This window comes from Fukomys damarensis, unplaced genomic scaffold (genome assembly GCF_012274545.1).
Source record: "Fukomys damarensis isolate Sample0158 unplaced genomic scaffold, DMR_v1.0_HiC HiC_scaffold_37, whole genome shotgun sequence".
Lineage (NCBI taxonomy): Eukaryota > Metazoa > Chordata > Mammalia > Rodentia > Bathyergidae > Fukomys > Fukomys damarensis.
In genome coordinates this window covers 10,312,529-10,336,723 of record NW_022900949.1, presented here as the reverse complement: position 1 = coordinate 10,336,723, position 24,195 = coordinate 10,312,529, and the positions used below count along the sequence as shown (strand labels likewise).

The window sequence follows — 24,195 nt, the reverse complement described above, 5'->3', positions numbered from 1 at the left end:
CGGGGCCTTCAGCTCCTTCCTCTCCTCCTCCGCCGGGTCGGCCGCAGACGCATTCTCCTCGTCCTCCTTCTCCTCCCGCTTGATCTCACCCGCGCCCACCGCGGCGCCCGCCCGGCCCAGCCCTGCAACAGGCCTGAGGTCAGGGGCTGTGACCTGTGAAGCTCCGGTGGCCACAAGCTCGCCTGGGACATCCAGGCCTTTGCAGAAAGAAAAAATGAAAATCCAAAAGCAACCGAGAACCGAATCCTTACCTTGCCACACACAGGTACCAGTTCCAGAGTAAGAACTTGACAACCTTTTTATTGTGGTGGTGCTGGGGATTGTAACCTGGACTTTGCACCAAGCTACATCCCCAATCTTTTTTATTTATTTACTTATTTTGGTACTGGGGATCGAACTCAGCCCTTTCAAGCTTGCAAGGTAAGTGGCGGAACCACTGAGCCAAATCCTGTGTTTACTTTTCTTGAGACAGGGTCTCCTTATACAGTTCAAGCTGCCCTTGAACTATGAAGCCTAGGTTGGGTTTTAACTCATGTTGATCCTCCTGCCTCAGCCTCCCGATTGCTGGGACTATAAGCATGCACCACCACACCCAGCTCCCAGCTTTTCTACACTTGATCTTAGCCAAAAGGCGGAGAAGCGATCCCCTGCTCTTCTTTTATTTTATATTTTCAGACAGTCTCAGTAAGATGCCTAGACGGGACTCAAACTTGTGATCTTCCTGCCTCAGCTTCTCAGAATGTTGGGATGTCAAGTATGTGCCATCGTGTAGCTCAGTGCTCCTTGGGCTAAATTTTTAGTTCCAGTACCACCACCACCACCGGGGGTGGGGGGGGGAGACCACAGAAAAAAAGATATTCACCATTCTTGTAAACAATAACAAAGGACTGGTCTTCCAGTTCTATCAGTAAAAGTAAAGCAGAGTCATAGAAAATCAGACACAGCACGTGAGAGCTGTGCAGAATACACAGAAATCCTCCTCACATCCAGAAAATGAAGAAATGCAAATGAAGACCACAATAAATAACTGTTCCCAACCCAAAAAGCTTGCAATCAGAAGCTTGGCAACTTCCAAATACTGCTGACTGCGAGTTCCCTCAGCACCACGCACTAGCACCATTCTGGAAGATGGGTGCGTGGGTCCAGCGACCTCACACCTGCTATGGCAAGAGCAGCTCCTACAGGCGGCCCGGGGACATGTGGGCACTCACAGCACAAGTCAGCTGGCCTCGGCCAGGAGAACCAATCAAAGGTGGTGTAGCCCAGATGAGAACTAGAAAGCCCGTGGCCTGAAGACTCTCAGCCACGCTGGATTTGGCTCTCGGATACCCTCTGCAAAACGCCAGCCACGGAACCAGCCAAGGTTCCAGGTACTGCAACAGACAAGCAGTAGGAAAGACGGGCCAGATGGTGAAGGACGAAGGCCAGGGGAACCCCTGGCACTGCTGACACTTGGGGCTGGGTTATTCATTCTCTGTGGATGTCCTGGGCACTGCGAGGTGCTGGGCAGCACCCCTGACCTCTACCCGTTCCATGCTAAGAGCTCCCATGTCCTGATAGCCGCATATCTCCAAGCAATTGCTATAGCGTCCTCCTCACAGCTGCTGGAGGGTACCCAAGAGTCAGCTCCTCTGTCCACAACCGTCCATGGCTTTCATCTCTCTTGGGACCAAAGCTGGAGTCCTTCCTGCACCCCACAAGGCTCTATGGCTCTGCACGACCCTCCTGTTCCCTCCCCTTGCCCTTCTGCTCCAGACATCCATATGGATCTCTTAACTACTCCTCCAATGTGCCAGCATCCATCCTGCCCCGGGGCCTTTGCACAGGTCATGCCCTCTGCCTGAGACTCCTTCCCTGGTACTTGCCTATTATCACCTCTTCCCAGGCTCTGCTCAATGTTCCGTTCTTTCCCAGACACCATCGGAAGCAATCCTCCCTGCCCCCATTTCAGTAAGGCCTTCACTTTGACACAAGGCCTAAGTCATTGAAAGGCCCAGTCTGGCTCAAACTTGGCAATCCTGCCTCAGTCTCCCAGAGTTCAGGGACGACAGGCATGCACCACTATGCCCAGCTTCTACTCCACACTTTTTATTCCCTGGAGCCTGGGACAGTGCCAGCATACAGCACCACACCCACTGTCCGTGTGCAATGAGCCGTATCACAGAGCAAGTGAACACACAGGCATGGCCGTGTGACAGTCAACTGCTGAGAAGTGGGTGCCAGACCTGCTGTCCTTCCCACACCTGATACTCTGCCGTGTCACTGGCACCCTCAAAGGGAAAACAGCCACAGCCTCTCATCTCACCTCGACTTCACCTGAGAGCCAGAGCCAACCACCCACCCCACGCTGTGGGAGGGGCTAGCCTTGCCCTGCCCTGCGGGGGTCCTGAGTGCCTTGTTGTGGCCTCATGCCTCAGTTTCCCCAGCTGCAGCTCTAAGCCTGCAGGCCCGTGACAGCCGAGGCTAGCAACGTGGGACTCACCACTATAGGAATCGGGTGGCCGAGCAAGGTCGGGCAAGGTACCAGGCTGGTTGGGGAGGGCTGCGTGGTTGTGCAGGAGGTTGGCACTGCCTGCGAGACTATCCTCGGAGTGGCCGCTTCCGACCTGCAGGTGGGTGGGCGGTGGACATTTGAGGAGGTGACAGGAGTCCAGCCTCCAGCTGCCCTCCCAGACCCCGCCCTCCCCGACGCTCACCAGGCCGGTGTGGCGCCCGCCCAGAGGCATGGGGCCAGCGAAGCTGGAGGCCAGAGCACCGTGGCCAGGAAGCAGGCCGTGCATGTCGCCTGCGGTGCCCACGGCGTGGCTGCGGAGCACGTGGATCGCCTCATCCAGGTGATCCTCCATCTTGTTCTGTGGGTGAGCACAGGCACTGAGAGCCCAGCCCCAAGGATGCACACACCCGGGACCCTCCACACACAGCATGCGGCCACTTCACCATTCCTAACATAGTTTTCTTCAAAACAGGGTATCCTTGGGCTGGGGATTTATCTCAGTGGTGCTGCTGTCTGCCTAACCCAGGTACCAGAAAACAAAACAAAACAAAACAGGGTACCCTTAACTTGCCCAGGCTGGCCTCAAACTTGAAACTTGGGATCCTTCTGCCTCAGCCTCCCAAGTAGATGGGATCACAGACGTGCACTTTTCCAGTCATCCTGTCAAGGGGCGCCTGTCTCATGGCAACTCTGCTATCACAGGGGACCCACCCAAGGGCACCCTCAGGAGAAACAGCACACAGAGCCAACCACCTCCAGCCTCTCAGCAGGCAAGGAAGCTCACCAGGCCGTGGAGTCCCCCATCATAGCTGGGCGATAAGGCACCGGGGGCTCCTGCTCGGGGCCACTGCGACGTCCCTGGAAGGAGGGGGGCGTGAGTGGAGGGGTGTGGAGCCAGGGTGGGGTGCAGGAGAAGGGAGGAAGACTTTGCAAACGGCTGGGTATGGACTTGTGACCCTCCAGAGTGCTAGGATGACAAATACACCCCACGCAGCTGCCTATACTTAGGCGTACTTTTAACAGCACATCCTGAGGACAGCAGAGGCCACTTCCTCCAGGGAGCCAGCACCACAGGACCCTGGGGTGCCCACTCACCAGCCAGGCCATGTGGGGAGCCTGCAGGGGTCGAAGGGCTAGGTGAGAAGTTACTGCTGGAGTGATCTGGGGAGTAGATCTGCGTGAGGAGAGGACAGGGTGGTGGTCAGACGGGCCTGTGCAGTGGGTCACAGCCCACCCTGGCTCCCAGGGCCCCCCGCCTCACCGAGGCCAGGGCCTTCCCAAGGGCGTCCCCGGAGCTGCCAGCTGAGGTCCCGCGTGAGCCTGTGGGTGGAGAGAGGTGAGGTCCAGCCTCTGTGGCAGGCAGAGGCACCCCGCCCCCAGCCTGATTACCCAAGGAGGCCATGACATCGGGGTCCTCGGGCAACAGGCAGGGTGGGGCCCAGTGCATGCCCCACCACCTCTCCCGACATCTGGTGCCTCAGTGGCCCCGGGGTGCTGCATCTCCATACCTAGAAGGCTGTCAGCCCCTGTCACGGGAGGCGTGTGGCTGGGGACACTGCCGTAAGCAGCTCCAGGCCCCGAGGAGAAGGAGGCCACGGCTGGGAGGGTGCCATTGCCCTCGGCTCCGTGCAGCTGGTAGCCCTAGGCAGACAGGGACTGGTCAGGAAGCAGGGATCATTAGGAAGGTGGGCCCCCCCCACCTACCCCTTCACACCCAACTTACCATGCGCTCAGGCTGCTGGAGACCACTGAATGCACCACTGCTCACAGAACTGCCAGCACCAGGCGCCAGGGGCAGGGGGGATGAGGCACCGCCCAGCATGGGCCCAAAACCTGGCTGGCCTGGGGGGCTCCAGAGCTCTGCTGAGGGGTGTAGGCTGCCATCTGTGGAGAGGGGATGGTGAGGTGGGGCGGGGGACACAGCGGGCCCAGCCCCGGGAATCCCACACACCTGCCATGTAGAAGGGGGCGGGGTAGGTGCTGCCAGGGGTCTTGTCGGCAGAGGGATAGGCGGCGTCCCTACCATAGTCGTCACCTGAGCTGGGAGGGTACACCTGCGGGCAAGGAGAGACACACTGAGGCAGGAGGGCACAGCCAGCCCTGCTCCCACCACCAAGTGACCATCTACCCCACCCCTTTTCCTGTAAGATGTCGCAGCTTTGGATACATCCCAGCCTTGTGGCAGAGTCAGAGGTGCTACTGGCTGCCTTGTGTCCCTTTCCTATTGTTTCCATCCCCTTCTTCCTGTCTCCTTCCCTTCAAAGTTCTAGCTTTGCACCAGAAGCCTCTGAGACTGGCTTCTTCCCAGAATACCTTTCTCTTCCTTAGCCCAGCCAACTCCTATCGACCCATCAAAGCCCCAGCTCCAATGCCCTAGCTCTCCTTTGTTGTCCTGTCTTGGATCCTCCATTGTGGGGAACCTCCCCTGGTTTCAAGTCCGGATCATAGATTTGGGGGTCTCAAGGGCAGGGCCCTGGAGTAATGTCTGGCTATGGCTGACTCAAGGTGGGTCAAAGGGCATTCTTGGTCAGGGCCAACTCGGAAGGGACAGTGCTGTCTGGATCCCAAGCTGGGAGAGGTGGAGGGAGGGCAGGAATCATGACAATTTGAGTCCTAAAACGGCCCAGGCCAGTCACAGCCTTTGACCCCTCCAGGTGTCACTCTGACAGGCGCTCAGACCCAGGGGCAGTGGGGGGCAGTGTTGGAGTACCCCTGGGATGTCGTACCCGCTGAGCCCTGCAGCCCCCACACAGTGGCTCTGCAACCAACTACAGAAGAGATGAAGGCTGAGGCTAAGTGAAGGGTGGGTTTCCCTGCAGTCCGCTGGGCCAGGGCCAGGGCCAGGGCCAGGGTGGGGCCTGAGGCAGGCTCCCTCTGGAATACTGTACCAGCCACAGGGAGGCCCCTGGCCTGGGGCCACAGATGCACAGCCCACAGGGTCCCCTGGGCCTACTCACCGAGGAAGGAAGACCGGGCGGGACCTTCCGGCCCTTCTTGGGCTGTGAATCTGGGGGAGCAAGAAGAGTTAAGGTCGCTGTGGCTGCCCTCGCTGCCCAATGACTGGCGCGGTCCTGCGCAGTTCCCCAGGAACCGCACGTCTGCCATGCAGCGAAACTACTGACCACTTAGGGGCTCCCTACACGGGGCCCAGGGACAAGGCCAGCCATGGTCACCCCTTATAGTTCATGGGGTCTGTGCGTGCAAAGCCACCTGCACCATCACACCGGTAACCCTGAACTGGCACTAGAGGTCCCTTCCCCACTGCTCAGGACCTGGCTCAGAGCAGCGAGTCCGTGACCCTCGATCTGGTGCAGCTTTGTTCTCTCACACTGCAATCTGGGCGCCCACCCAGGGCCTCTTGTGCTCTCAGGGACTCACTGCTCACAGCACCCGCCCCCAGTGAGGGAGAAGCTGAGTGACAGCGCCCCTGGCCTTGGGTCCAACATGAAGGTGTCCACAATGGAAACTCAGCAAGGGGTATGGAGAACCAGCACCAGAGCCTGTGTCTGCGGCCAACAGTGCCACACAGCTCCTGGGAACCGGATCCTGCATCTCTCCCGGGAGAAACAGCTGGGATCCAAGGACACCTGGGACCCGGGACCACCAGGATCACAAGGCTCGGCCACATCAGCTCTTCTCTGTCCCTCCCCCCGGCACCAGCAGGACCTGAAGGCAGATGTGGGTGTCAATGCCGTCCCGTCTTCTCGGCCCCAGGAAGAACAACGGTGAGCCCTCCACAGCCCCATCCCACCTGCCACACCCCATACACCCAACGTACCCAGGCTGCCGTCTGCAGCTCTCCGCCGGGGGTTGCTGGGGAAGGAGGGATAATACGCCGAGCTGCCCTTGACGCCCGAGGGTGACAGCGGCCCAGGGCTGCTCAGGGCCAGCTCTCCTGGCAGGAAGCCAGCCTAAAGGAAAGGACAGGTCACGGGGGCACGGGGCTGGCCAGTCAGTTTATAAAACCCGCCAACAGCAAAGCTCAGGGACCCTCCAGTTCGCCTGGGGTGACTGTGGCCCAGGGCATGAGGGTGATCCTTCAGCCTGCCTGCAAACTGGCTTCTGCAACACCTGCCAGGCCAGCACTCTAGGAGATTCAGGCAGGAGGATGGGCAAGTTCCAGTCTGGCTTGGGCAACTTGGCACTTACCGAAAAACTGTCTTATGATAGAAAAATTTAAAAAGGGCTGGGGATGGAGCTCAGAGCAAAGGCCCTGGGTCCAATCCTCAGGTACAACAAAAAACAAAAACAAAAAACAAGGCTGGGGATTTAGCTCAGTGGTGCCACTGCCTGCCTTCCGAGGTCCCGAGGGAGGAGCGAAACGGGAGCAGAGCTGTGCCAGCCACACTGCACTCACCTGAGTCAAGCCACCGACACCTGCTTCTCTCCCGAAGGCAGGGTACGCGCCCCGCTCAGTGCCCTTGCCTGGAGGGAGGGAAGCCGTCACTGGAGCAGATGCTCGGCAAATGCAGAAGGTGGGTGCCATAGAGCCCTGCCTGCCAGGTACCTCCTGTCCACCCCGGAGCCCAGTGGGGACAGCCAGGTCCCTGAGGCCAGCTGGACACAAGGCTGTCTGCAGACCTGGGCGGGGGGAGTGCTGTCTGCTCTGGTCTCTCTCTCAGCCGTGCCTGATCCTGAACATCCTCTGCCCTTGCCCAGCCTGTTTCCAGTCCCAGGGATGGATCAGGGGTCGCTGAAAGGACTTTAGGAGCCTGTCCTGTGTGCACACAGTGCCCGCCAGGCCCAGCGCCCAGGTCCCCATCACACAAACTCACGCCTAGCCCAGGGCCTGGGCAATGGGGCAGCCCGATTTTCAAGCAAGTGGTTCCTCTGTGACCCAACACGTGGCCCATGCTGAGCCCCAAGCACTCCCTGCAGGTGCTGAGTCAAACTACTGGGCAAGAAGGGGCCGGAAAGGCCTGGAGCTGTGGGGACACCCTGTGCAGACAGACACCTGTCATTGCTGGATGCCTGGACCTAGCCACACCTGATGCAGGCTCCTTAGGTTACACAGTAGCCGAGCCTTCAGTCTCCTTAGTTCTTACGACTAAAACTGGGCAAGCAGGGCATGGTGGTGCACACCTGTAATGCCAGCACTCAGGAGGCTGAGGCAGGAGGATTGTTGCAACCTCTAGACCAGCCTGGACTACACAGTGAGTTCAAGACCAGTCTGAACTACATAGTGAGACCCCGTCTCAAAAAAATAAAAATAAACAAACAAAATTAAAAACAAAAATCCTTGGCATTGAACTCAAGGAAAAATAGGACAGTAAATAAGCCCTGTCACAAGGGAAGAGCTAGAATTCATGAACTATTCATTTGAATAATTCTCAACCTAAGAACAAAACCCTCTTAGCTGGGCCCAGCCCTCTAGGAGACTGACACAATAGTCTATTTCAAAAACACTCTAAATTTCTTTATTTTAAAGAATTATAGTCCTATAACCGAAACAGCTGAGTCTCACTTTTGCTACCTGATTTGGCCTCAGTGCCCCCACAGGAGATAAGGCAGGAGGCCGTGCTTCCCAGAGGCACGAGCTTTCCCAGTACCTACCCCAAGACTAGAGCTGCCAGAGGCTGGGGTGCCCTCCCCGTGGCTCCAGGGTCCCGCCTGCTCTGGGCTCCCACTGCCCAGCACGGGGAGGAACAGGCAGCTAAAGGGGAGCGACAGCCCCAGGTGCAAAGCCTTCCCTGGGCTACAGTGGCCAGCTGGGAAGTGGACACAGACCCCCACAGGTGCTCAGTCACCCCTGCTCCTCCCTCTCTCCGAGCCAAACGCTTCCTGTTTGGGCCACCACTGCTGGTCGAGCTCGGGCTGTGCCTCAGGCTGCCCCGGGCCTTAGTTTCCCCACTGGCACACAGTCCACACGCAGCACCAATGGGCTGAACCTAGCAATGCATTCAGCATTCAGTACTCCTGGGCCTTGACTGTCACACATCCTGGGGTCCTTGGCACGAGGGATGGAGGCCCAGGCTGCAGCCTGAGGGCTCCTGGAACACGGAGCCAGCACAGCCTGCCCTGCCTCAGTTTGCCCATCTGTGAGATGCTGCTGGCCTCTGCAGGTGGACTAGTGAGGTGACGATGCTGAGGATCACTAAGAAGGCTCAAGAGGAACGAAGGAGAAACTGAGGCTCAGCAGTGGATCAAAGTACAGTGTGACTCAGTGAGATGGTGACCAGCCAGGGGCCGCACCCATATGCAAACGGCTACTCCTCCCAGGACCGGGACTTATTCTGGGCCAACAGGTGCCTGACCAGTGCACACCCCAAGACACAGGCACAGCCCCACAACCACGCAGGCAGGACTGAGTGGCAGGGCTGCACTCACCTACAGGGGTGCCCCAGGGCCAGCCGAGCCCAACTCACCTCCAAGCCCGGATCCCAGGAATGCAGGTGCCGAGAGGCCACTGTGCGAGTCACTGAAGTGGGTGCCTTCGCTGTAGGTCTGGGGAGATGGCAGGGAGTAGGGGTGCTAGGCTTTAACTTGGGAAGAACCAGGCCCAGGACAAAACCTGGGTCTCGAGCCCAGAGACCCTGGACACGGTTTCCCGACCCCTGCTATTCCCATCCCGGGAAGGGGATCCTGCTCCTCACCCGGCTGGGGTCGAAAGAGGAATTGTTCTGGTCACTGGGGCCCCAGGATCCTGAGGTAGACCGGTCCTCAAGACCTGCAGGGCAAAAGGAGAGTCGAGGGGCATTTTTAGCCCTGTGTAGCCCTAACCCAGCAGCACCCAACCCAGCTGGTATCAACAGCAGTCAGGAGCCAAAGTCCCAGACATCACAGACGGTATCTACAGGCCTGCAACTAATTAACTTACCCTACAGTTATCTTCACTGGTGAACTCCTATTCACCTGTCAAAGTCCCAGCCACTGTGTCCACCCAGAGCAGGGCCCTTACTACCATACTGGGATTCTTACTCAGGCCTAACCCTGACCACACAGAGCTGCAGCATTTCAGGCACACTCTGTTGATCCTTTGAGATAGGCTCACAAGGGCCTCCAAGAAAGGGTAATGAATGAATAATGAATTCTACTCCCTGGAAAGCAGGAGGTGTGTGTGTGTCTCTATCCCCCCTCAACCTCACTGTTGCCAAAAGAGATGCAGAGCCACCCTTGTAGAGCCAGGGACTACCCACCAGGCAGTGTGGCTGACAAGCAGCAAACGGAGGCCCCAGGGTAGCTGTGTCCTGTCCTGTGGGGACAAGGTTGTCCCAAGGGGCAGGGCAGCGTGGGTGGGGCCTTATCTCCCCACTCACAGGCAACAGCTAGGCACCCGCAGTCCCCCACGGCAGCTGCCTGGCTCCCCACAACTGGGGCCTCACTTTCTGGGGCCCTAGAGAGCAGCTCTCCACAGAGCAGAGCGAAGCCCCGGGACCCTCAGCTGGGCCACTTGGTGCCTGGTTTTCCCTCCTCAGTAAACCAGGTCATAGAGGGACCCTACTCCACAAACTGGGGGTGTCTGTGTCCCACTGCAGCACCCCAGGATCCCTCACGGGCCGCTACCACTTTCCCCACCAGCCCACACCAGAACTTCTTTAAAATCTCAACCTATCTCGATGCCTTCTTGTTAATCATCCTCCCAGGAGAATTGGTGTTTAATTGCTGTCTAATTTGCATAATTATGCATATTAATCTCAAAGCCTAGTGAATATTCATGTCTCGTTTAGACTTTGTCTTCAAATCAAAAATTTCTAGCATGATTATGGGTGGGGGCTGGGATGTCGCCTCTGAAAGCAGGGACTGGACTGGGGCTCCTGGAATCTGCCAGTCAATTCATTGCTCAGTTTGGGATATCTGTACCCCGAGATCGTGGAACCCCTCTTGGGTTCCTGGGGAGTCAGAGGCCGAATAGCTGAGTGATTCCTGTGTCCTTTTAAACCCATCTCTCCCCACTGACTACTGCCCCTTGGACAACGAGGTCATGAGAGCCTCTGTACTCGGGTCTGGCCACCCCAGGGACACCTGCAGTGCGTTCTGAGGGTGCCAGGACCCTTGGGCAAGGGTGCAGCCTGGGCCAGCCCTAGGGAGCCCTCGACCCCAGCACCTCCCAGGGTCAGGCTGCAATGAGGTGCTGCCTGGGTCCCCCGCTGGCCCTTGTCTTCCTCGCTTCTAGAAAGGACAAAAATGGGGAGCCCCTCCCTCATTAGAGAAGCCAGATATTAAAATCCCCACTGATTAATTATGCATTTTAATAACCCACTATGAATATTCATAACACCATCCTTCCTCATACACTAATTAAAACATGTTAATAGAATAAGACGATCAGAGCCGGGTTTCATTTTCTTATGATTTTTTAAATGCTGGGGGAAGTGAGGGCAGCAGTGGTGGGGAAGACATCCAGGGGTGGGGACCTAAGGCCTGGCTCACCTTGGGGACTTTAGTCCTTACTGACGTCACCTGGAGGGGTGGGGGACAGAGCTGCCCACCTGCCCAGGTAGCTGCAGGCTCCAGTCTGTCCGCTTAGGGATACCTCCCATGTGACCCCCGGCTGGCCCAGGGCCAATATTCCCATCCTGAAGGAGGGAGTAGGCTGTAAAAACCCTTAGTAAATGCTGCTTTGGGCCAAGCACCCAGAGTTGGCAGACTCCAGACCAAGCCTGCACCAAAAGGTTGTTTTCTTTCTTTTTGGTATCGGGGATCAAATTTGCACTTGTGAGGCAGGTGGAGGCACCACTGAGCTAAATCCCTGGCACCACAGGCTCGTTTCTGTAACTAAAGTTTTACCAAGCTAGGCATGGTGGTACACCTGTCACCCCAGCAGTCCAAGAGGCTAAGGCAGGAGATGAACGCTGGTTCAAACCTGGCCGGGGCTACTCAGCAAATTAGCAAGGCCCTTCCTCAAAGTAAACAGAGAAAGGATAGGGATGTAGCTCAGTGCAGAGACAAGTATACAAAGCAAAAAAAAGCTTTATTGGCACACAGCCCTCGTGTTCACAGACAACAGTGGAACTGAGTCACAGTGACAGACACGCCGTGGGTACACAGATGAAAAACCACTTTCTGGCCCGTTAGCAAACAGGCAGCCCTGGCATGGAGGACGATCACAGTGCCCAAGCAACAGACCTCAGTGGCAGGGGCAGGGCTGCAGCAGGGATAGGCAAGATGCAGGGAAGCTCTCTCCCCAAGCTCCATCTTCTCTCCTCTCAGCACCCCGTATCACCTCAAAATGGTCTGGTGCCAGCTACAGGCCAGGGTCAGGCGCCCTGCAGCGGCCTCCAGCCGGGGACCTAAGGAAGCCATCCCCAGGCAGCCTGACAGGACTTTCTGAAGTGAAACCCTGAGCCTTCCCTCCTGATGCCTCCCCATAGGTCCCCAAGGCCCTCAGCAGAAGACCAAACTGCTCTCCCTACTCTCTTTTCCTTCCAACACATGAGCTGGCCCTGCCTGCACTACCGAGCTCCATTTCCAGCCCTTTAAAGAGCCGAGACACAGGATCACTAAGTGCCCAGCCAGGCTGGTTTCGGTCTTTCGATCCTCAATCTTCCTGCCTCAGCCTCCCAAGTAGCTGGGACGACAGGTGTGCAGCACCACAGCTGGACCCCATCCGCAGGCACCACGTCTGTGGTGTCCACCAAACTCGGACGGGGGAACTTCAGAAGAAAGAGTGCATCAGACTGCGCGAGAGTGACTTCTGCACTTGAGGTCATTCCTCAAACAACTCGGCAAGTGTGCCCACCAGGTGAGGGGTAAGGCGAGTCCTCCTGGGATGACGGGGCAGGTCCCATGCCAATACCAGGGAATTTTACACAAGGGACTGGCGTTCCCACAGATGCTGGTGCCCACAAATGGAGGAACAATTACAGTAACTATGACCACCATCACCACCGTGATATACCATAATGCCTCCTAAAACCCTGAACAGTGCTGGGTGCAGTGGCGCATGCCTGACTTCCCAGCTACTCGGGAGGCTGAGGCAGGAGGATCACAGGTTTGAGCTCAGCCTGGGCAGCTCGGCACACTAAGGAGGTCCTGTCTCAAAAAACGCAAAAAGCTGGCAGTCCAGTGCTAAGGTGAACGCCCGTCTACCACTGAAAGGCCCTGCAAATCAAACCAGAACCAGGCACCAGAGAAACAAAGAGACAGCTGCGTGCACCCCAACTTTTCCCAACCCCCCAGAATGGCAATCCTAGCTCCTGGGGCTTCCCCAGGAGATAAGAGCCAGCCTCGAGAACAGGGGTCTAACAAGTCCATACACAAGAACTCAGAGCCACAAGGTCCCAACCCTCCTCTGCCTTGATGTCAGACGGGCGACTGTGATGACAACAGGGAACCAACCCGATGCTGCGGGGCTCCATCCCATGGTCTCCAAGCCCAGGGCTTGTGCACTGCTTAGAGTCAGGCACCAGGGCACGTGCCTGCCATGCCAGCCCTCTGAGAGGCCAAGGCAGGAGTTCAAGCTCAGCCTGGGTGACTCAGTTACTTAGTGAGATCTTTTCTCAAATAAAAAATGAAAAGGACAGGGGATATAGCTCAGTGCCAAGGCCCTGGGTTCTATCCCCAGGACTTCTCACACCACACACACACACACACACTCACAATCCTGTCCCAGCTGAACGTCACCTACAGGTTAGTTCTACATCACCATCTGTTCCCAACAACAATGGAAACACAAGGTGAGAATCAAATCACCCCCATGGGAGTCAGGGAGAAAAGCGGGGTCCCTGGACCTCACCCCGAGATCCTGTACCAGTAACAAGAGTGACAGGGCCAGGCTGGGCACTGCCTGGCATCTCCTGGGAGCCTCATGATGCTACTATGCCCCCATTTCACCAGCATAAACCTCTAGGGAAGGGTGGGGTCACTCTGACAAGGATACAGAAGCAACACTGGCTGAAGGGCTAAGGTACAGGGGTTCAGCAAGTAGCAACGATCCAAACAGCTCATGAGCGCCTTTCCATGCTCCTGTGGGATGGAGGGGAGGAACAACATCACCTCCCAAGTTCTAAGAGGTAGAAACAGAGGGGTTTCCACATGCTGTTCAAAACCATGACTGGCTCACGTCCACAATGCCAGCCACTTGGGAGGCTGAGGCAGGAAGATCCAGAGTTCAAGGCCAGCCTGGACAACTTAGCAAGATCCCACCTCAAAAAAATAAAACAAAGACACCAATTCTTTACCTAAAGGATGGAATTCATAAATCTCCAATAAAATTTGATTCAAGGAGAAAAGAATTTTAAATTACCTAAGAATCTACCATATGAGGAAAACGCATTTCTAAAACAAACAGGATACTCAGGACTCAGATGAAAGTTTATAAACCTCAGCATCTGGGTTACAAAATTAAGAACAGAAGTAAAAAAATAAGGTCTTCGATTTGAAAGTCTCGGTAGGGGGTGGAGAAAAACCTTCAGAGGAGGAGGACTAAGGATCAAAGTAGAAAAGGAAAAGCAGGCAGTCAATAGAAAAATATTGATTCCCTAATCAAGCTGATTCCTTGCAAGAAAAATCAATGAAATAGATAAAGCAGGAGGCAGCGGCATCAAGGGCAAAGGGACAGGATAAGAAGGAAGGGACCAGGACACAGGCTCAGAAGGGAACAGGGACTTTACAGGTTAGGAGTTGTGTCTACATTTTCAAATGTGGCTAAAATGAATGATTTCTGGCCTTTTTTTTTTTTGGAGACAGGGTCTCCCTATGTAGTTGAGACTGACCTGGAACTTACTATGTAGTTCAGGGTGGCTTTGAACTCACAGTGATCCTCCTGCCTCAGCCTCCTGAGTGCTGGGATTACAGGCGTGTGCCACCATGCCCACCTTAAAATGATTTGTTTTGTTCTTTGAACCAGGGTCTTGGTTAAGTTGTTCAGGTTGGCCCTGAACTTGCAATTCTCCTGCCTCAGCCTCCAGAGTAGTTGGTATGACAGGTGCACACCACCACACTGCGCTAGAGTTTTGCTTTTGTTTGCATTTTAAGATAATGCTACAGGAGGCAAGTGTGGGCGCTGCCTCCACATGCAGGAGACAGGCTGTTTCAGGAATATTCCAAATTCAAGGCAGTTGCACACGGAAGAAACCATTCATGGAAACAGGACGTGGTGGAGGAGGAAACCCACAGTCTGATCCCAGAGGCCACAAGAACCCAGGGCGATATTCACTGCAGGTGTCAGAAGGGCCCAAGGCACAAGCCCGGAACATGATAAAGACAGAAAAGCCTATCTGCGATCTGCAGCCCACACTGAGCTTGAGGAAAGACCAAGCAGACGCTGTCAACAAGCCAAGTAGCCCAGGGAAGGTCCCCATAGTCACTCCCGCGGCACAGGAACTGTCTGAAGGGGAGGCTGCAAGGGAGAGCAAGGGGGCCCTTTACCTATGTCAGGCAAACTACGAAGTCTGGAAGTGGCCAGGGGGACAAGGAGAAAGGTCCTGAAATGGCAACATGGAAAATAGCACAATGCCCAAAAGCAACCTGCTCTGTAGGTAACTGTGATACCTGCAAATCGACATGGCTCAGGTCTTGTAAAGCTGGAGGTTTGCAGTTCAGCAGTGAGTAAGTACTCACTGCCTAGCACCCACAAGACCCTGGGCTCCATCCACAGAACCACAACACAAAAACACAAACAAGATATGCTGGGTGCACTACCACCCACCTGTAATCCCAGCTACAGGGGAGGCAGCTTTGAGGTTAGCCTGGACCAGTCAGCCCTGTTGCAAAACAAAATAAAAAGGGCTGGGGTGCAGCTCAGGGGTAGAGCAGATGCCTAGCTTGCAAAAGACCCTGGGTACAACAAAAACAAAAACCCACAAAGCTACCGTGAATAAAACCAAGTAGAATTGAGGTAGTAAAAGAGATTTTTTTGAGGGGGTACTGGAGATCGAACTCAGGTCCTTGCATTTGCAAGGCAGGTGCTGGCACCACTGAGCTAAATCTCCGGCAAGAGAAAGGTTTAAAAGACAAAATTCACAGGCCAGGGATTTAGCTCAGTGGTGCCGCCGCCTGCCTTGAAAGCACAAGGTCCTGCATTTGATCCCCGGTACCAAGGGAAAAAAAAAAAAGGTAAAATTTTCACAGGTAACTTGGAAGGACTCGGAGACACTTTAAACCATGAAGAAAGGCTCTGCTTTGCACTTACTGTGTTGCTGGCTAACTTCTTAAATTCAATGCTTCCCCTCAGTTATTTTGGTACCAGGGATCAAACTCAGGACTTGTGCTTTCCAGGCAGGTGCAGTACTACTTGGCTAAATCCCTGGCCCTCTCCCCACTCCTTTTTATTCTACCTGCTCTGATGGTGCATGCCTAAAGGCTGGGGCTGCCTCCATGTAAGGAGTGCCGGCCAATCAACAAGCATCTAGCACAGGGCACTGTGTAGAGAGCAGCAGGAGACCCTACAGGGAGCGGTACCAACTGTCAGCTTACACCATGACAGGGATGACAATCACACCTGTGTCACTTACCAAGTGCTTCCAGATGACCCAAGATTGGCGCAATACACACAGTACTTAAGAAATGCTGAGGCAGGGCCAGGGATTTAGCTCAGTGGTTCTGCTACCTACCTCGCAAGCGCAAGGACCCAAGTTTGATCCCTGGTACAAAAGAAATGTGGAGACAGGAGGACCTCAAATTCGAGCCCTGCCTAGGCAACTAAGTGAGACCCTGTCTCAAAATAAAAAATACAAAGGGCTGGGGATGGAGCTCAGTGGTATAGCACCCCTGGGTTCAACTCCCAAAATCACACACGCGCACGCACACACCACACACCCACACACACTCACACTCAATCCATCAGTCATTTTCATTAAAAACAAACAGAAAAAGAACACAGTACTGGTTCAACCCGCAACTTAAGATTTCTCTGGGGAAGCTTGCTAAGTGGCAGGTGCCCATCTCAGGGGCCACATGCTGTGGAGTCCATCGAGGTGGCAGGGACAGACGACTGTTCAGGGGCTCCAAGGACTATGGGATGGCTGCAGTGAGATGGTGGAGGTCACCAGGACTCTGCCCTCCCATTAACCCCATGAACCCTGCACACACACCGAGGGCCTGGGGAACTCCTGCCCATGGCAAACACAGGAATGTCACCATAGAGCTGGGGAACGAATAGGCATCTCCCTCTGCCACATCTGTGACTCCACAACACTTCAGTGTAAGACGTTACCCTGTAACAAAAGGTTAGTCACACTGCAACAGGCTCAAGAGAGTAAGGGGAAAGCTTCAGGAAAAATAGAATCTGCTCTGTGACCTCCGAAAGGACAACAGCCACCACCAGATCCCTGCGCCAGGGTCCTTGCTCCACAAAGGCAGCAGAGAGGACCTGAGCTCCACCTAGGGACCAGGATACCCATGCTCAGAGCACACAGCCCTGCTCACCCAGGGACCCAGAAAATGGGCTGACATCCCTTCTGCAGACAGGAGACCCAACTTGAGAAGTACTGCCTCCTGACAGGTGACCCAGTGGTGAAAGAGGTGGCTCTGAGTTCCCTGTCACCTATGGATTTTATTTTGTTTTTTTTTTGAGACAGGGTCTCACTATATAGTTGAGACTGACCTGGAACTCACTATGTAGCCCAGGCTGCTCTCGAACTCACAGTGATCCTCCTGCCTCAGCCTCCTGAGTGCTGGGATTACAGGCTTGTGGCTGGGGACCAACTATATCACATTCCTCCAGGGCAGGACTGGACGGGGGTCCCTGATCCCTCAGACATCAGCCCACAAGTGCATAGGGTCCCTTACAGCGCCACACCAGTTGTCTGGGAGAGGTAGAGCCAGGCAGCAGTGTCCCCAAGGGGTGCCTCCAGGGCCCATACCCCATGGCTTTGGCCACTAGGGGTTTGTGGAAGGCCGAGAGGAGAGAGGACACTATGGCCCAACAGGGCAGAGGCTGGGGCTTAAGGGGAGGAGGGGAGCAGGGCAGAGACCCGAGCCCCTGGCTGACCCGCCACTGCCAGCAGGAAGCATCACCCCTTGGTTCCAGGGGGCTTCCGGGGTGCTGGGGGCCTCGGGGATTTCCATGCCCTAGGGAGTACCGGCCAGTGCGCAGCCACTTCCTCAGCCAGAGGGAAAAGCCAGTGAGGCCATAGCCCGCTGGTGGGGGTACAATCTCAAGACCCCTCACCTCCCCCAGGATACCTATCCTTCTGCCAGAGCCCTCAGGTCACCCCTGGGAGTCTAGACAGAATTCTCAACCCATCCCAGAAACAGGAAGTACACAGTGAGGAGGCTCTGGCCCTGAGACCCCAGGATGATACTCTGGTCCAAAGGGGCCAGAGGTGCTGGAGACACTGACAACAAGCCTCGGCCCACCTGTCCTCACCCTCTGCCTACCACCCTCCAAGGCTTCTACCACTCTGGGACAGTCAGGCCAGGCCCCTGCCCCTCCCCGCAAGGCTGCAGCCTCCCCTCGCACCGCAGGGCTCCCCTCCACCTCTGCCCACCTTCCTGGACCCCACACCTCGCCTGAACCATCCCAAGACCCCAACCCAGAGTGGCTTGAGACCTGTTCTGGGCAGCACCAAGCCCTGCCACCTTCTCATCACCAACACTCTGCCCTCACCCCTGCCCATCCTGCCCACTGCCAGGTCAGCAGCTGGGGTCATCGACTTGCTGCATCCGCCTGGCAAGCTTCCTGTTTTAGGGCTCCAAGTCTCAGCCCTCAGGAAGCACACTCAATTGCAGGGAACAGGATAGTTGGTCATCCAAGGGCCAGGCTCTGCACATACCAAGCATCTAACACATTCACCAACAAAAACAGCCAGGGAAGCCAGGTGTGGTGATGTACATGTGTCATCCCAGTACTCTGGGAGGCTGAGGCAGGAGGGTCACAAGCCTAAACCCAGCCCGGGGAACTGAGAGCCTGTCTTAAAATAAAATATAAAAAGGGTGGAAAGTGTAACTCAGTGCAAAGGCCCTGGGTTCAATCCCCAGTTTGTGGGTGGGAGGAGCAGTCGAGTCTCAGGGAACACAGGAATCACAGGGCTTCCAAGGAGACGATATCCACCCTGGCCAAGACGGAACAAGGAAACTCTGTGCCATCAGTGGGCTCACCTGCCAAGCCACTCCTTCGTGTGAGCCCAGCCCCAGCAGCCCCTCCACAAGGCTCCTCGGGACCCTTGGTCCTACCTGAACTTCCAAACTGGGCTCCGGCCAGGGAGGTGGGCCGACCCTTTCCATTGGCCACGGGCAGCGGGAACATCTGCAGGGACAGAAAAGAGGTGCATAAGTGGGTGGGGGCCGACAGGAGCCCAAAGCCACAGTCCTGGTGCCCAAGGGGGGCTGAAGCAGGGAGAGCTCAGGCACATGGGGGACCAAGGTCTGAGCAGGTGTGGCCCACCACAGCCAAGCCACGGCCCCAACTTCAAAGCTGCTGTTCCCTAAAGAGGTGCAGCCAGGGAAGCCTCTGACCAGGGCAGGAAAAGGCAGATACCCACCATAGTACGGAGGAGGGCTTGGGTGTCCGTCCCACCCACCCACAACCAGTGTTCAGGATGACCTGAAGACCCTATGGGAAATTAGGCATGACTGGGTGCAACCGTAATCCTAAGACTCAGGAAGCTGAGGCAGGACTACTGCTGACGTCGAGGCCAGCCTGGGCTACACAGTGAGTTCAAGATCAGATTGTACTACATAGCCAGACCCTGTCTCAAAAAAAAAACCAAAAAAAGGGGCCAGGGATTTAGCTTAGTGGTGTTGCGCCTGCCTGGCAAGCGCAAAGTCCTGAGTTCCATCCCCAGTACAAAAAACCCCCCAAAAAAAAAAAAAATGTGGGAGGCAGAGGCAGGAAGGTCATGAGTTTGAGCCCAATCTGGGCAATTCAGCAAGACTGTTTCAAAAATAAAAGTGGGCTGGGAATGTAGCTCAGCCTGAAGGCCCTAGGTTCAATCCCCAGTATTGGAAAAGAAAAAAAGACCTGGAGATTCCTCCTGGCCCTTTCCACTTTGGAGTGTGTATTGCTCTTTAGGAAGTGGATACAAAGTGACACAAAGTTCTCCCTCCTCCTCAGCGTAGGAAAGCAAGCACTAAATTCAACAGGTAGGTGTGGCTAGGAGCTCAGGCCCTACCACCTCACAGGGGCTGTGTGTTCAGGGAAGCTGGTAACAGGTCAGGCTTCCCCTGCGGGCTGTCAGAAGGGGAAACAGGCCCAGAGCAGCAGGGCAGGGATGGAGCCAGGATGTCCAAAGGAGGCTGGAGATCCAGGAGAGAGGCACCGCATCGTGGCCGAGGGTGTGGGCATGTTCCCCGCCACCTGCCCCCTCCCTCTGGCTCACCCATCCCCAGGGCGCTAAGTCCCTAAAGATTAAACAGCTTAGAGAAGCATTAACCGGAAAGTCCCAACATCAACAAACCCTTTTGTCACAGAAAAAACAAACCTGGCCCTGCCCTGCCCCAGGGATGGGTTAGAGAGGTTCACTCTACTCAGGGCTCCAGGGGCCACAAGGGCTGGAATCCGTGCCAGGAACAGCCCCACTGTCCCCAAGGCCTTCCTCAGGCTAGCCAGAAAGAATAGGGCCAGCACCCACATCCAGGATTCAGGGGTCCCAGGGAGTGGGATGCCTCCACCCTCACTCTCCAGATAAGGGAAACTGAGCCCACACTGGGGCATCCAGGCTGCAGCCAGGTTGTCTCTGGGGTCCTCTCTTGCAGACCCCATGGTGCTCACACCTCAACTGGGAACTGTCCCAGCCTCACCAGGCCCTGCTCCCTGAGAAGGGTAGCTCTCCCACTGGGGACAGAGGCCAGCCTTAGGGGAGGTGCTGGCCTGAGGCTCCCAGACTCAGAAAGATTTCTCTGTGAATCCTCCACAGTGGCAAAGGCTACACTGACCTGCTGGAGACGGGGGCTGAACCCTGTCCCATGGGCCCTGCAATCAGCTGAGCGCACCCCACCCCTGAACACTCAAAGCCTCAGTTTCCTCTTCTGCTAAATGGGACTCAGGGCTCCGGCAGTGTAGGACACTGTGAAACCACACACAGGCCTCATGTGCCACCTGCCCAGGGGTGCTAGGTGCCAGCGGAGGGGGAATAGGACTGCCTAGATCCACAGAGGGTCTCACGTCACTGTCAGCCTAGTGCCGGCTGGTCCCCAACACCGCTCCTCCCCTTCATTTGGCAGCAGTGGGGATGTAACCCAGGGCCTTCCCACTGAGCTCCATCTCAGCTTTTTTTATCTTTTTGAGACAAGGTCTTGAAATTGCCCAGGTTGGGCTGAAACTTAGAAGCTTCTTGCTTCAGCCTCCCAGAGTGATGGGATGACAGATATGTGCCACCACACCAGGTTTCTGCTCTCCCTTTTAACCACTAAGCTCAAGTCCAGGTCAAGACACTGAGGAGACTTAGCGGTGCGAGCTTTCTCCTCTGCGCTGTGCTTGTTTGCTTTTTAAGACCTGGTCTCACTATGTAGTCCAGATTGGCCTCAAACTCACAGCAAACCTCCTGCTTCAACTTCCCAAACGCTAGGACTGCAGGTGTGCGCCACCACACCACACCCAGCTCTTCTCTGCGCTGACTCTGACAGTCCCACTTTTCCTACTTCCAGGTTCATGTGCACCTGGTCGCCACCAGTGCTTCCTCTCCTGTCTTGTCTCAGCCCAAAATGCCTGATTCCAAGGAGTGACTCAGGCCACTGTCCCTGGGGCAGGGGGCAGAAGGGCAGGCAGGCTGGGACCCGAGAAGGGGGGAGGGCCTCTGTCCCTGACTTGGCCAGGAAGGTCTCTCTCTGTAATACGGGAGAGGGGGGCACAGGGAAGGGCTGGCCTCAGTTTCCCCTTGGTACAGCAAGCTGCTGGTTCTAACCCAGGGCCCGAGGAGGCGGCTGCAGGCTGAACTCTCCTCCTCAAGCTGCGCTGTTCCGGTCCAATAGACTGTGACTTGTCAGTTTAACAAAAAAACACCCGACCAGTGCCCGATTACTCAGCCGGGGAGGCAAAAATAATACAGGGCTTCAAAAATACCAGTGTGGCCCTTCCGGACGTAGCCACTCAGCACTAGCCAAGCCATGTTTTTCCACAGGATGGCTGGCGGGGTTTCGGTCTGAGGGCCTCACACTGGGGAGGGTGCCCTTCAGACCGGAAGTGCCCCTGGGCCCTTTCAGACCCCAGTGGTGCATCCAGGATGCAGGATGCAGGGACCTAAGGTATCATCCCCATCCGAGTCGAAGGAAAAACCACCATTCTTGGGTTTTTCGAGGAAATGCTACCCACCCCCCCGACAGCCATAATGAGCCCCACTGTACAAGCAGGTAAACTGAGGGCCCTGGAAACGTACAACACCCCTACTTCCCCACCGGAGCTCCAGTTTCTCAGCCTCACTAGGCTCACTGGAGCGGTGTGACCCCAGGAGCTGGCATGCAGAGCGTACACGTCCATGGCTGGAAACTGGCTATCCAGGGACAGGGCAGCCCAATGCCCCCGGGATTGTACCCCTATTCCAGAGCCCCCTCACTTGCATAAGCTCCTGGTAACGCAGTCCATGCAGCCATTGTGTGCGACAGATGGGACTATCCTTTTCAGTTCTACGTCCTCTCTACAGGGGTGGGGAGCCTTGGTGAGGGTCAGCATGCACCAGGGACCTCCCCCAGCCTCTTTCCACCTGCAAAGGAGCCGAGGACCCTGACTGCACTCATTCTCCAGACCAGAGTCCCAAGGCCACTGTCCACGCACGCAGCCAACCAGGGCCTCAGGGCAGAGCACTCTCTAGGCCCAGCCCCCACAGACAAGTTGGAGGCAGTCTCTCCTCTCTTTGGACCTCAGTATGCCCATCTGTAGAGTCACAGGCTATACCCATTCTGTGGCTAAACAAAACTCTGGTGTTTCACACACTGCCATGGAAATACCCAGGCTCCCCCACTCCCACCCCAAGACCTCCAATTCCAAAAGCTAAGGACTTGATACCCCCATGAGATGCTTTTGGCAGACACCACTTTTCCCTTAAAAACATGTTCATCTAGCCGGGCGTGGTGGCGCATGACTATAATCCCAGCACTCTGGGAGGCTGAGGGAGGAGGATCGCTGTGAGTTCGAGACCATTTTACATATCAGCTTATACTAACAGGATGAGCAAAGCCAGCACTGGTGGTACGTGCTTGTAGTCCCAGCACCCAGCACTCTGGGAGGCTGAGGGAGGAGGATCGCTGTGAGTTCGAGACCATCCTGGGCTACACAGTGAGTTCCAGGTCAGACTCAACTACATAGTGAGACCCTGTCTCAAAAAACAGAACAAAACAAAAAACAACAACAAAAACCCAAAACAAACAAAAAAACTTGTTCATCAGGCTAGAGGTGTAGCACAGTGGCGAACACTTTCCTAGAATGCACACACTGCAAAATGTGAAGAAAAAAGGAAAAAGAGTAAAAGATCTGGGTGTGGTGGTACGTCCCCATCATCCTATCACTCTGGGAGGCTGAGGCAGGAAGGTTCCAAATTTCCCTGAGGAAGATTCCCAACCCTGTCTCAAAATAAAAAAGGACAAGGAATACAACTGAATGTGATAGCCCTGGGTTTGATCCCCAGTACCAAAAATTAAAAAGAAAAGAACCTGCAGAGAACTGTGGAGGGAAGGGGAGGGCCAAGCGGGTGGGGGACAGGCTGAGGTGGGGGTGCAGGGGGGCTGGGCTCACCATGCTGAAGTCCAGGAGGTCACTCAGCTCCTTGTCGGTGCCCACTGGCGCCATCCTCTGGGGCTGGCTCATCCTTTGGCAGGAACCAGGGTAGGCCCCCCAGGCCTAGAAACAGCCCTGCGTGGTGAGAGGGCAGACCCAGGGAGAAGCAGGAGCAGACGCACACACAGAAAGGCAGGGAAAGGAGAAAAGAGATTTGAGTAACTGGCTCCAGCCAACAAGGAGGAGTGGGGAGGCTAAAGGTCTGGGAAAAGTGGGGCCCTGGGGCTGTGGCCTCCCCAAACCAGGTCCTTTCCTGACCTGGAAGAATATGGAGACGCCCCGATTCTCAGGTTTTGGGTTCTCTGGAGTCCCCTCCCCAGAGCCCACAGGGAGCCTGAACAACGGGAAAATATAAATGTCAACTTCCCTCAACACCAGAGAATTGAGATCCATTTAAACTAGAGAAGCAGGGTGCTCACAATCTCCGTCCCTACCACCCATAAGCCACCGGCCCCCAGGGGAGGGCTGGCTCGGGCCTGGCCCCAAGGGAAATGTGGCAGACCCCTCCAACAGCTGCCACAGCACTCTGAAGGCCCAAACCCCCAAATCCCAAGCCAAAGAAATCCACAGATCCAAGAGTTGCGAAGGCCCTTTTCCAGGAAGGAGGGCTTAACTGGGAGGGGAGAGCCCCCGCTTGTACCCCCCTCCCCAGAAAAAGCTTCCCTCCACCCCATCCCACCCTTCTGCCCACCCAAAAACCCAACTGAATTCAGAAAAGAAAAAAAAAAAAAAGCAAGGTTGTTTTATTGTCACAATGTATCCGGGAATTTTTATACAACTTTGAAAAACATCCCTCGCCTCCTCCCACCCCTGGGAGAAGTGGGGGGTCCAGAGCTTCCCTTCGAGATCGGGGCGGGGGCGCTCCATCCTAGAGTGGGATGGGGGGAGAACCACCTGCCAAGCATTAGCCCACCCCAGGAAAGGGCGAGGAGCAAGGCCTCCCTCCCAAAAAACTTTTCCCAGGCTTCCCCAGGCGGGGGCGGCCCGAGAAACCGCAGCGGCTGGGGGAGGGGAAGGGGTTCCGAGAGCAAGGGAGCCCCAACTTCAAAAGCGTAGAAACCCCTGTTTGCCATCTCAGACACCGGGGTGTGAAACGGACGCCCTGGTGTAA

At 55.8% G+C, this 24,195-nt stretch overlaps 1 protein-coding gene across 2 annotated transcripts in view; it reads right to left on the bottom strand.

The window, feature by feature from the left end:
- Positions 1-23,720, bottom strand: part of Tcf3 (transcription factor 3) — a 28,790-nt gene extending 5,070 nt beyond the window's left edge. Inside the window, exons 1-16 of one of the 2 annotated variants that reach the window (XM_033759441.1) lie at positions 23,043-23,720; positions 18,551-18,623; positions 9,088-9,161; positions 8,860-8,938; positions 6,852-6,919; positions 6,273-6,405; positions 5,452-5,501; positions 4,446-4,548; positions 4,218-4,378; positions 4,003-4,135; positions 3,756-3,814; positions 3,590-3,668; positions 3,279-3,352; positions 2,697-2,852; positions 2,483-2,606; positions 1-122 (exon numbers count right to left, since the gene is read on the bottom strand). The exon at positions 1-122 is cut by the window's left edge and continues 7 nt beyond it. In XM_033759441.1, the coding sequence (XP_033615332.1) occupies positions 1-122; positions 2,483-2,606; positions 2,697-2,852; positions 3,279-3,352; positions 3,590-3,668; positions 3,756-3,814; positions 4,003-4,135; positions 4,218-4,378; positions 4,446-4,548; positions 5,452-5,501; positions 6,273-6,405; positions 6,852-6,919; positions 8,860-8,938; positions 9,088-9,161; positions 18,551-18,623; positions 23,043-23,114 (1,560 nt within the window). In that variant the 5' untranslated portion in view covers positions 23,115-23,720. The remainder of the gene's footprint in view (positions 123-2,482; positions 2,607-2,696; positions 2,853-3,278; positions 3,353-3,589; positions 3,669-3,755; positions 3,815-4,002; positions 4,136-4,217; positions 4,379-4,445; positions 4,549-5,451; positions 5,502-6,272; positions 6,406-6,851; positions 6,920-8,859; positions 8,939-9,087; positions 9,162-18,550; positions 18,624-23,042) is intronic. The other variant, XM_033759442.1, reaches the window with a different exon arrangement.
- Positions 23,721-24,195: the final 475 nt, after the last annotated feature.